The 12,612-nt window shown below is 40.3% G+C and overlaps 1 protein-coding gene across 3 annotated transcripts in view; it reads right to left on the bottom strand.

Moving 5' to 3' along the window:
• The window catches only part of LOC121315901 (plasminogen-like), a 32,405-nt gene that overhangs the window by 11,772 nt on the left and 8,021 nt on the right, over positions 1-12,612 (bottom strand). Inside the window, exons 5-14 of one of the 3 annotated variants that reach the window (XM_041250492.1) lie at positions 12,295-12,434; positions 11,986-12,106; positions 7,647-7,765; positions 7,160-7,322; positions 6,341-6,465; positions 5,744-5,897; positions 4,231-4,355; positions 3,634-3,796; positions 1,312-1,511; positions 931-1,079 (exon numbers count right to left, since the gene is read on the bottom strand). In XM_041250492.1, coding sequence (XP_041106426.1) covers positions 931-1,079; positions 1,312-1,511; positions 3,634-3,796; positions 4,231-4,355; positions 5,744-5,897; positions 6,341-6,465; positions 7,160-7,322; positions 7,647-7,765; positions 11,986-12,106; positions 12,295-12,434 — 1,459 coding nt within the window. The remainder of the gene's footprint in view (positions 1-930; positions 1,080-1,311; positions 1,512-3,633; positions 3,797-4,230; positions 4,356-5,743; positions 5,898-6,340; positions 6,466-7,159; positions 7,323-7,646; positions 7,766-11,985; positions 12,107-12,294; positions 12,435-12,612) is intronic. The other 2 variants (XM_041250495.1, XM_041250493.1) reach the window with 2 other exon arrangements.

Below are 12,612 nucleotides of genomic sequence, written 5' to 3'. Positions count from 1 at the left end.
GTTGTCTGTTCTCAAATTGCTTTTTTAAGCATTTCTACACAATTCTGCTATTTACCACCCAGCTGCCCATTTATCTTGACAATTTTCAAGTAAAAAATTGCCTAATGAGCAATTTGTACAGTTTTTAAAACAATTTTTGCTTTATTTTAAAAAATACACACTTTTTTTTATTGTTGTTTTGAAAGACGGAAATATATTATTTCAATAGAACTTAAATAACAAAATAACAACTGTTTGTTTAAAATTGTAGAATTACAACACTATAATTTTTTTTCCAAAGGCAGCATTATGTAGGTATATATAATATATATTTTTTATTATATCATTGCAGTATTATAATAACTGTGCAAAAAGTAATTGTGCAGTCATAACACTTTTTAGAAATCATTTTTTGTGTGATAGATTTCAAAGCAGGCACCCTTCAAACTCTCAGCAATGCTAAACTTGCATCGCAAATTTTCAATCACGTCACATACAGGGTGATTAGAATATAAGTTTACCACATCAGTGCACCATATCAGTGATGTGGTAAACTTGCCATCTTGCTGTTATGTGCATTATTATCTGTGAAGTGTACTTCATTAGCAGAATAAAAAAACATCATCAAACCATTAGATTTGGTTGGGTAAATAAAAATATAACGATTGATTACTGAGGACTATTATCTATTTTACCATGACACTAACTCCTTATTTGGATTACCTAATGACATCTAGGTCTAAAATCCACTTACCTATTCATTGCCACTGTTTTATTCTGTACGATCCTGGACATACTGTTGATAGGCTGCATGGCCACTTTTCTATCATTCTAATAGATCTAATTTTGAATTTACAGCCGTAGCGAGGATGCATGTTACTGAATTACTTGTTGTTATGCTGTTTCCCTGTGCTCTTTCTAGAGAAGTTCACTTGTAATTTAGACACTTACATTTGAGTCAAGTCCCTTATCAGGGTGGGTCTGAGGAGTGAAGCTGTCGTGACGGTGTGGTGTATTGGAGACCCATTCCTGGCATGTTACCCCAAGCACAGTAACTGACGTTGTCCCTCTGTAATCTTCTCCATTACCAACTATGCATTCTAAAATAGAATAATATTGTAGTACAATAGGATGATTAAGCATTATTTAATGGAAACAGTGGCAATGTTAATGAATATGCCTCATGAAGACTTTTGAATGCATTAAACATACTGTGCGTTTCCTGTTTTCCATTATCTACCTGCAGTGAAGGAATGTATGCAGGAGTACTGATTGAATTGTTAAAATCCATAGGAAACGTGTGAAGTTGAGAAACAACACCTGAGCCATCACCTTTAGCACCTGGCTTTTGTGGAGGTACTTCTGGTTTTGAAGGCTCAACAGAAAGCTTGCTGTTGGTGGTGGCGGCATTAAATGGCACAATTGGGCACTTGTCAATTTTGCAGTATTCCCGTTCCACGCTGGGTTCAGTGGTGTAGCACCAGGGTGCTGTGTCATCATCAGGGTTCCTGCAGTAGTTTCTCCTCAGATCCCTGTTAACATGAAAATGTATTTTTAATATGTTTTGGTTACATTTACACTGCTTTAGAATCTCCCTGTAACCTCGTCTTAGCTGGCAACTGTTGTCAGATATTGATCAGTAAAGCCTGCTATAATGGTTTCAATTCAGTCTTCACTACAAGATTAATAGAGACTTGACAAGTTTTTTGAATAATGGCTACTGCAGTGTTGTGATTGTGCCAAAACGTTTGTCTGGGTGGTTGGTGAACAAAACAGGCAGAGTTATGTTTTTACATCAAGCCGTTCATCCACAATACCCCAAAACCCACCTGCTGACTATTATTAGATCTATAGCATAAATAATTTGCAGGTGTATTATAAATTGCCTACCTGAAAGCAATGAATCACTGTGAAGTACAGTATTTGCCAAAATTCCAGTACATGTTATCCTGTGTACAGAAGTCAAGCCGTGCATGGAACACCACACTTAATTTTAATATTCAAAAATCAAAAGAAAACAAAAAAAGACCCTTGGTACCTTTGTGGTAGGTATATATATATATATATATATATATATATATATATATATATATATATATACACACACACACATATATTAGCTCAAAGAGCCAGGTGCCCAACGTTTCAATATGTTGTACATATCTTTCTCAAGGGAGCCTGTGTTTGAATCAAAACATTGGAGGTATTTATAGGTGTTTGACGGCATGACAACTACTTGTTATTGTTTATATTCAAATCCATGATTTATTCTTACATGATGTAATGGTGTTCTATATGTGACATCACTTTTACTTATATCTTTAAACCTATATTAATTTTAATTAACATTATTTTATATAAACTTATATTTATATTATCATGTAATGCTGGCTCTGAGGATCACCCTTGATATGGTCTCCCCAGCGCATCAGCATGCACAACTTTTGAATAAATTTTGTTTATTTAATTATTTTTAACTACTATATATTTATTGGAATTAATTAGTTCATTCTTTTCTGTTGAGTCCCACTGGCATAATTGTGTTCAGTGTATTTATCCATTTACTTTCTTTTATTCTTCTATACATCGCATTATCTAAATTCAGCTGTTCTAATACTACAAACTTTATATCATTTATGTCATGTCCTTGACTGGTGAAGTGCTGTACTATTGGTTCATTCATTTTTTTTTTCTAATTAATGAAAGGTGTTTCTGAATTCTTTTATATAAAGTTGTTCCATTCTCTCCAACATATTTTATTTCATCACATTTTTCACAGGCTATTCCATAAACAACATTGCTATTTTTACAGTAGGTATTAGTTTTTAGTGGATATGTGGTGTTCTTATGTTTAATTATATTTATACTTTTGTCCATGTATTTACAAACTTTACATGTACCAGTGCAAGTATTTGTAGAACCTATTCTGTCAGTTATTCTTTTATGTTTACTGTGAACTAAAATATCACCTAAATTAGCTTCTCTTTTGAATGCTACAACTGGGGCCTTAAGAAATACTTTTCAATTTATCTGAATTATGTAGAATACGCAAGTGTTTCCACACCATCTTAGAAATATTGGGCAAAAGTGTAGAGTATGTCATTACTAATGGGACTCTCTTGACCTTTTTATCTCTATTTTTATAATCTAGTAGATCATCTCTTTTTAGTTTATCCACTTTTTTTAACTCTGTCTCTATAATTCTTTCATTGTATCCTCTTTTTTAAAGATATATATATATATATATATATATATATATATATATATATATATATATATATATATATATATATATTATTATTTATAAGACAGGAATAATTACACAATATAGGTTCTTGTATATAGTATAAGTAATACACAATATTTTTCTCATTTCATGAGTTGAAATATAGAATGGATACTAAGTATGAGTTCCCTGATTGAACTATAGTATACAAGGACCATGTTCCTATAGTTTGAAGTGTTCTTTCAGCCTTGACCAATAGATGTGAGATAGCCCAATAGATAATGACCTCCTTCATGGTTCTGGATAACTGGTTTGTCCAGCTGTACTGTATTTGTTTAGTTGCTGTAACCCTATGTGTATTTGTGTGCCATCATGTTGAATTTCAGTCACATTTAACAGGTTGGTATTTGGTAAGTGAAAGAACATACGCATCTGGGAAGCTCTGTGGGGTCTTATTATGACTGTGGGGTTTCATGCTGCTCCAGGGCTGACACTTCTTCCCACTGGTTGTCTCTGATGTTATGCCACGATATGTCTTCCCATTATCTACGTAGCAGTCCAAAACAGGAGGAACAATTGGTTCTGTCCGTACTGAAAAAAAATCCATACAAGGAATTATATATTTTTAAACAAGGGATACATTTACATTATACAACAAGAGTTGCGAGATCTAGCCTTGATTAACTTTTTCGCATTCACATTCCTGAGGGATTTTTTTTGTATTCTATCGAATCTTATTAGAATCTACCTTGCATTTTTTCAAATCCAATGACAGAATACCTGAACAAATCAACACTGTTCTATATTATGCCACATTGCTAAATAGATGAGCAGCTTAATCTAAATAAAGTCATTTTCTGAGTCCTGTGCTAACTCCACTTATGAGGGCGGCTGTAAACCACCGATACAACCCCTATAAGAGTGTGCTGGTTATTCGACTACAGCACTCCATGAACATATCCTCTATTGCATGTTTTTCTTTTGTTTTTCACAGTAAAAAAATGTAATAAATAAAGAGTCCATACCTGTCTCAGGCTGAGCATCACACCTTGGCACTTTGCAGTATTCCCATCGTGTTGACGGGTCCGTAGTGTAACACCAAGGCATTCTCTCATTGTCAGGGTTTCGGCAATAGTTTTTTTCAAGTCCTCTGAAAGTAGAGCACAGCATATTATTTTATTATAATATCTCATTTGTTCACCTGTAAATAAACCTTTTCATTTCAAAATCTCTGGGCTCCTGAACACTTCCAGAACTAACTGTCAACTTTTATCCAATGGTCTAGCTGCAATTAAGCCATGTGGCCTTAATGAACCAACACTGTATCATAATGCAAAAGGGGAATAGTAAAAAGATTGCTCATGCTAATAAGTAAGACATTGCGTTTAAATTGTTAGTTATCATTAATATAGATATAACCTATTTCATGCATGAGAACTCTACTTTGAACATTGATGAAAGCCATTGATTCTGATTCCCTATGTGTAGAACTCAACTTCCTTGATTCAGCTTGCTTGCATTTTTTTTTTTTTTTTTTTTTGTAATGTACAAAGGATGTCCAAAAGCAAAACCATTTTACGCCACATATTTTTAATTTTAAAGCTATTCCTGAATAAAATCTTCATTTGCGTCATTAATGAATACTAATTATATTGTATAAGAGAGTCATTTCACACAGTTTGAGCAGCCAGAACCTCTCTCTCAAATTGCATGAGTTGACATTGTCTACAAAGTATTAACTCAGTACATTGTGGGATCTGCCAGGCTAAGAAAACACTCTTCTTGATTATTAGTTTTACCCGAGATTGTTTGATGGTCTGGATGATAGATAACTATAAAAGAAATGAAGAAAGCGGTGGTTCAGGCAGTGAACTCACATTTAATCAGTCAATCAAATCAAGCTTATTAAGTGTCGATAACCAGACACTTGTCAATTGAAATAGTAGTACTTTATCGCTAACAACATAATTACTTGTTCAATGAGCATCAGAGAAGGGATCCAAATCTTGCCTGATCCATTACCTCCCTGTGAGTTAGAGTTTGCCACCTCCTCCCCAGCCTCCAACTTTATGACTTAGTTTAAGGGGGAGGGCAGCTATCCTGCCCCCTGCCCATGGCTGTCCTACAGTCAGCCTCTCCACTTATCAGCATAAAAATGTATGGGCAGGGGTTCCCTGAGGCGAGGCCAAAAGCCAAAGATGTATTATATATTAAATATGTTATCCAAGAACGTACAATATGCTTAAATGTGTTATCGTGTCTAATCTGCTGTAAATATTTTTTCTATCGCATGAGTTCCCTGATTGAACTATAGTATACAAGGACCATGTTCCTATAGTTTGAAGTGTTCTTTCAGCCTTGACCAATAGATGTGAGATAGCCCAATAGATAATGACCTCCTTCATGGTTCTGGATAACTGGTTTGTCCAGCTGTACTGTATTTGTTTAGTTGCTGTAACCCTATGTGTATTTGTGTGCCATCATGTTGAATTTCAGTCACATTTAACAGGTTGGTATTTGGTAAGTGAAAGAACATACGCATCTGGGAAGCTCTGTGGGGTCTTTTTATGACTGTGGGGTTTCATGCTGCTCCAGGGCTGACACTTCTTCCCACTGGTTGTCTCTGATGTTATGCCACGATATGTCTTCCCATTATTTACGTAGCAGTCCAAAACAGGAGGAACAACTGGTTCTGTCCGTAATGAAAAAAAATCCATACAAGGAATTATATATTTTTAAACAAGGGATACATTTATATTATACAGCAAGAGTTGCGAGATCTAGCCTTGATTAACTTTTTCGCATTCACATTCCTGAGGGATTTTTTTTGTATTCTATCGAATCTTATTAGAATCTACCTTGCATTTTTTCAAATCCAATGACAGAATACCTGAACAAATCAACACTGTTCTATATTATGCCACATTGCTAAATAGATGAGCAGCTTAATCTAAATAAAGTCATTTTCTGAGTCCTGTGCTAACTCCACTTATGAGGGCGGCTGTAAACCACCGATACAACCCCTATAAGAGTGTGCTGGTTATTCGACTACAGCACTCCATGAACATATCCTCTATTGCATGTTTTTCTTTTGTTTTTCACAGTAAAAAAATGTAATAAATAAAGAGTCCATACCTGTCTCAGGCTGAGCATCACACCTTGGCACTTTGCAGTATTCCCATCGTGTTGACGGGTCCGTAGTGTAACACCAAGGCATTCTCTCATTGTCAGGGTTTCGGCAATAGTTTTTTTCAAGTCCTCTGAAAGTAGAGCACAGCATATTATTTTATTATAATATCTCATTTGTTCACCTGTAAATAAACCTTTTCATTTCAAAATCTCTGGGCTCCTGAACACTTCCAGAACTAACTGTCAACTTTTATCCAATGGTCTAGCTGCAATTAAGCCATGTGGCCTTAATGAACCAACACTGTATCATAATGCAAAAGGGGAATAGTAAAAAGATTGCTCATGCTAATAAGTAAGACATTGCATTTAAAGTGTTAGTTATCATTCATTTAGATATAACCTATTTCATGCCTGAGAACTCTACTTTGAACATTGATGAAAGCCATTGATTCTGATTCACTATGTGCAGAACTCATCTTTCTTGAATCAGCTTACTTGCATTTTTTTGTAATATACAAGGGATATCCAAAAGCATACTCAAGGCAGTCCAATGAATGAACTGTCCCATGAATCGAAATCAAAAGGATCAGGTTTTACCATGAATAAGCATGATTGTTAAATGGCCTCCATCAAGAATTATGATTCCTTTATAATTGCTCCTTAAATATTTAAAGTGAATTTTGTTTCTGGGCCATTGGTGATTTAATTAATTCCACATGCAGTGCTGCAACACATCATAAGCTGGCTCTCTTCTACAGTAAGTTTTTGCTGGGCAATATCAGAGACTATGCTAAAAGAAAGGGTTCATTTGATAAGTCTGCTTACTTGCAAGGATAGTTCTCTGAAGTTCTTGAATGTTTTTGTGGAATGTCAGCATCCCAGGCCTGACATGTTTTTCCACTCTCTGTCACAGATATGTTTCCTCGATAAGAACTGCCATCTCCAGTTGCACAAGTCATCTCTGGGATGATGGTAAGAGGCTCAGTAACTAGAAAATATGTTATTATTAAATTTTACAATGTCAGTTTATTTTGGAGTTCTCAATGGGGCTGTCTAAATATACAAGCACCGTTTGAAGCAACAGCAGAACTGCTTGAGGGGCAGAGCTGTTCAGAAGCTTTGTAGTTCTTTTCCCTACCCAAAGTGCTCACAAGAGGACACCAGAGACCTTCTGTCATAACCAGAGAACATGCCAACTGTAAATAACCATTTACACTGTAGCATATCCTTTAAATTTTTTTGTTGGAGTTCACCAACAACATTCAAATTGTTAATGGTATAGAGCTGGAATGTGTGAAAAGATATTCATTACCACAGCGGGGGATGGAACAGGACTCCCAACGTTTTAAAGGGTTGGTTGTGAAGCACCAGGGCCGAGGTTTTCCGTCAGGGTTCCGACAGTAGTTCTCCTCTAAGTATTTATCTTTGAATCTAATGACGAAACAAACAAGTACCCTTGAGTACTCAGCAGGACTTACCATTTTTGACATATTTACAGTATAGCATAAGACCGTGGTAATGTATTTACTTATTATTTAATTAAGCAATAAACACCAACATCTGCTTTTAAAGAAAAGTTAAGAACATACTAGTGGGATACCATTAGCAGAACCTGCAATAGCAACACAATGGGTTTGGAACATATGGTCCTGTTACAGTAGAGCAAATGTAACTTTGGTTCCCTTTCAATGGAATGACAACCATTACTAAAAAGCTGCCCTATCAGGGCCCTGCTGTGAGGAGGAAGTCCCTCCCAACTGCTGAAGAGGGAAGTCCTCACAGTAACATATCGCCATTTTCTCTCTCACTTCAATGAGACAGGTCACAGATTGCTTTGTGCTTTCTTGTCCGAATTTTGCTGATTTGTTGGTTTATACCTTCAAATTTCTTTATATCCACGGTAAAATCACGCTTTCGAGCTTTATTAAGAGTGCTCTTGCCTAATTCTCCTGTTAGTTTACTGACTAGAGCTGGTTTCGACACCTCTTTAGTGAGCGGCCATTACTCTTTTCTACTACACAAGGCTTCGTGTAGTTTTCAGATACCGTGTTGGGAGCTATTCTGGTGCTGTAAGGAGACTTCGCGGGCTCATGTCGTTGTCCTATGCCGATTTAATTGGCCACAGTGATGGAAAAAAAAAAAAAAAAAAAACAGCTCGGGCCCAGTACCTTTCTCAAGCCTCGTGCTCATCTAGCGCGGCTGCTCTTGCTCTCGGCGACCACGGCGACTGAATTGGCTGCATAGCCCGGTATCGACCATAGTTCTCCCGCCGACCTCAGGCTTGGAACAGCGCCTTCCCAGCACTTGGCACCGGTGTAATCATCTTCGGTGCCACCTACAGTCCGGAGCTGACTGTGCCCACCATTGGCACCGACCTCGGCACCGATTGATTCGACACTGACCGCTGGGCACCGACCGCTCGGCACAGACAGAGCTCTCTTCGTCGCTGATCCTGGCACCGCTTGACTCAGCAGCGCTGAACACCTTCAACGCCGTCTACAACCCGACACCGACCGCTCTACCTATTAGCACCAACCTCGGCTCCGATTGACTCGGCACCGACCTCTCGGCACCGACCGCTCGGCACCGACCGCTCGGCACCGACGGCGCTCTCCTCGGCGATGATCTCGGCACCAACTGATTCGGCACGGTGAACTTTTTCGGAGACGTCTACAGCCCGGCACCGACTGCGCAACCCATCTGCATTGACCTTAGCACTGACTGACTCAGCACCGACCACTCGGCACCAACATCGCTTTCCTCGACACCGATCCCGGCACCGATTGATTTCATCACGGATGAACAGCTTCGGAGTCGTCTACAGCCCCGCACTGACCGTGTTATTATCTGCGCTTCGCCTTTCAAGGCAATGCGTACGAATTCTGCATGCTGCCGTTTGGCCTCTCGCTAGCGCTCCGCACATTTTGAAAGTGCATGGTTGCAGCACTGGCTCCACTCAGGCTGCGGGGTATTCGGATCCTGAACTATCTTGCCTCACTGCTGGAAGACAGGATTCGGTCGTTAGAGGCCACGCTCTCCCTATTCAGAGAGGACGCTCTCCTACAGGTCAAAATATATCAAAGGTTGTTGGGGCTGATGGCAGCCGCCTCAAGAATCCTTCCACTAGGGCTGCTGAGAATGCGCCCGCTCCAAGCCTGGGTAAATACGTTCATGGTGCACCCAGTCCGATATCGGTACTGGCTGGTGCGAGTGTCCAGACAATGCTGGAAGACACTGGAGTGGTGGCTCCATCCTGACAATCTGCACCTCAGATCCCCTCACAGAAAAGAAGTGGTCACTACAGATGCTTCCAGCCTGGGCTGGGGAGTGGTCTGGAATGGGAGAGGAATAAGAGGTCAGTGGAAGAGACATTGGCAGCAAGCTCACATAAATGCCCAAGAGCTGCAAGCAGTCATCATGGCATTATCTCATTTTTTCCAGCAATTAGCACACAAACATGTGCTGGTCCAGACGGACAATACCACAGTGGTAGCCTATATAAACCACCAAGGCGGCCTGTGCTCGCGGGGCCTTCACCACACAGCGCACAGACTCCTGTCCTGTGTTCCATCAGGGCAACAAGGCAGCAGACCTCCTGTCCAGAAGAGCTCCAGACAGCTCAAAATGGAAACTGCAACCCCAAGTGGTGCAACAGATTTGGGAAAGGTTCCGTATTGCACGGGTTGACCTCTTTGCCACATCCGAGTCCACTCATTGCATCCTATGGTTCTCCATGGAGAGAGACGGGGGTCTCCTGGGAGTAGATGCGCTAGCTCACCCCTGGCCACAGGGGCTCTTGTATGCGTTCCCTCCACTACCATTAATACCCCTGACACTAGAAAGGATCAGGATGGAGAGAGCACAGGTTCTGCTGGTTGCACCCAGATGGCTGAGGAACCCCTCGTTCCTCTCCAACATGTTGTCGGGTCAGCCGTGGCAGCTCCCGCAGTTCAAGGACCTCCTGAGCCAAGCGGAGGGGCTATTATGGCACTCAAACCCAGCCCAGCTCCAACTCTGGGTCTGGCTGTTGAAAGGAGCTGTCTATTCAGACGTGGTTTGCCAGATGCAGTAGTAGAAACACTACAATCTGCTAGGGCGCCGAGCACTAGAGCCCAGTACTCATACAAATGGAAAGATTTCCAAGACTGGTGCATTGACGAAGGTCACGATCCTATGACCTGCCCTATTGAGAAGATATTAACCTTCTTACAACATCTGTTTGACGCAGGAAAATCAGCATCCACTTTGAAGGTATACCTGGCAGCAATATCGGTGTGCCACGACAAAACTGACTCAGTGTCCCCGGGGGCACATTTCCTGGCAGTGCAATTTCTTCAAGGGGCTTGGGGGGCTTCGTCCTCCCATGAAAAGTATGATCCCCAAGTGGGATCTAGAACTGGTACTGCAGGTCCTTATGGGTCCCTCATTCGAGCCCATGGCGTCAGCAGAACTGTGCCCTGTTTCCTTGAAGGTGGTGTTTGTAACAGCCATTACGTCTGCCAGATGAGTAAGTGAGCTTCATGCACTGTCCATCGATGACACATGTATGGCTTTCACTGGAAATGACTCACGGGTAACATTAAGAACAAATGCAGCCTTTTTGCCAAAGGTGGTGTCTTCATTCCATATTAACTAACCAGTGGTTTTGGAAACTTTCAGACCTCCCCCGCACGAGTTGGAGGAGGACTGTAGACAACACACGCTCTGCCCAGTTCGGGTCTGCATTGTTACCTGGATAGGATGGTGTCCTAGAGACATTCCAACCAGCTGTTTGTCTGCTATGGGTCCCACTCTAGAGGTCAGGCCCTATTGAAGCAACGTCTAGCGCACTGGGTGGCAGATGCTATACACTTGGCGTATGAACAGACGGACTCCCTCTTGCCAGGGGACATTACGGCCCATTCTACCAGGGGCCAGGCAACATCGTGGGCTTTCCTTCATGGCGCCTTCTTAGATGAGCTTTGTAATGCTGCTACATGGACAGGTAGTCAGACATTTGCGTGTTTCTACTGCCTTGATGTGGCAAACCGAGCAAGACCCTCTGTGGGCTCTAGGGTGTTGCAGGCGGCATGCCCTTAGGCGTCATATGGGCTCTGAGGCTATCGCCGTGAGGCTGTACTGTACTGTCTCTAATCTGGAGCCACGACAGCTTTGGTACAGCTTCCCATTCGGTAGTGCTTGTCATGTCAAGTGTGATAACAATTTACCAATGGTTCACTCACAACTGTAGCGGTACTTGTGCTACTATTGCCCCTTAGCACAAAACCATTGCATTGCCATTGTAATGCCACAGGAATGCAGCTGAACATCAGGAATTTAACCAAACTGTGAAACATGCCTGGTTATCACTGGTTCTGCTTTGGACAGTGCGATTCTAATACATTCTTAATGGTTTTGGAAAATCAAGAATTTTAGTATGCTTATTCAACAGAAATTTTTACTGTCAATTTTTTCTATTTTCATAAAGATTTATCACTGACGTAATCTGTATTTCCAAAATAAAGATAAACTAGACAACTACTACTTTTTAGTAGTTTTTCTCACAAAAAAATACCAGTCAGCCCAGCTGTTTATGCACGAGCCTATACTGTCTATAGTATCCACAGTTCTATAGTCTATAGTTGCGGTCAGTTGCATTCCTTAGCACTTACAGAGTTGGTAGATATCCATGGCTATTTGGAGTTTGAGAATCCCAGCGCTGGCATACGTAGCCACTTTCTGTTTTTGCAGCTTTCCCCCGGTAATCCTCCCCACTGCAGTGGATGCATTCCTCTGTAAAGGTATGATGAAGGTCAATTCTAGGGAAGCACTATGTAAAAGACATTTTTCAGTTATATTTTCTTTGATGTTTTAAATTGTTGTAGCATAGAACATTTTTTATTGGATGTAAAACCATAACGAGTACAAGCAGATATGGCAAGCAGACAGACTGAAAAAAAAAACAGTGTGAAAAACAGTACCATTGCAATCTTGTATCTGGCAGTATTCCCATCTCAACTCTGGATCGGTTGTGTAGCACCATGGTCCTTGTTGGTCCTTGTCTGGATTTCTGCAGAAGTTTGACTCCAAATCTGCATGTGGATGTGTTGTTGGTGTGACACTGTAAACAATTTTAACTATTATTTTATAGTATTATATAATTGGCACATAAGGAGGGATCACCTCGAATTACTTCTGTACTAAAAAATAATGCCAGGGAGCAAAATTCTAGGCCTATGACTATTTGTCATACAAGGTCTTATTGCTGGCAAATGCCAGTATTATACTGTAGCTAACAG

Source organism: Polyodon spathula, chromosome 5 (genome assembly GCF_017654505.1).
Source record: "Polyodon spathula isolate WHYD16114869_AA chromosome 5, ASM1765450v1, whole genome shotgun sequence".
NCBI lineage: Eukaryota > Metazoa > Chordata > Actinopteri > Acipenseriformes > Polyodontidae > Polyodon > Polyodon spathula.
The sequence above is the reverse complement of the archived record's forward strand: the minus strand, read 5'-3'. Positions and strand labels throughout refer to the sequence as shown.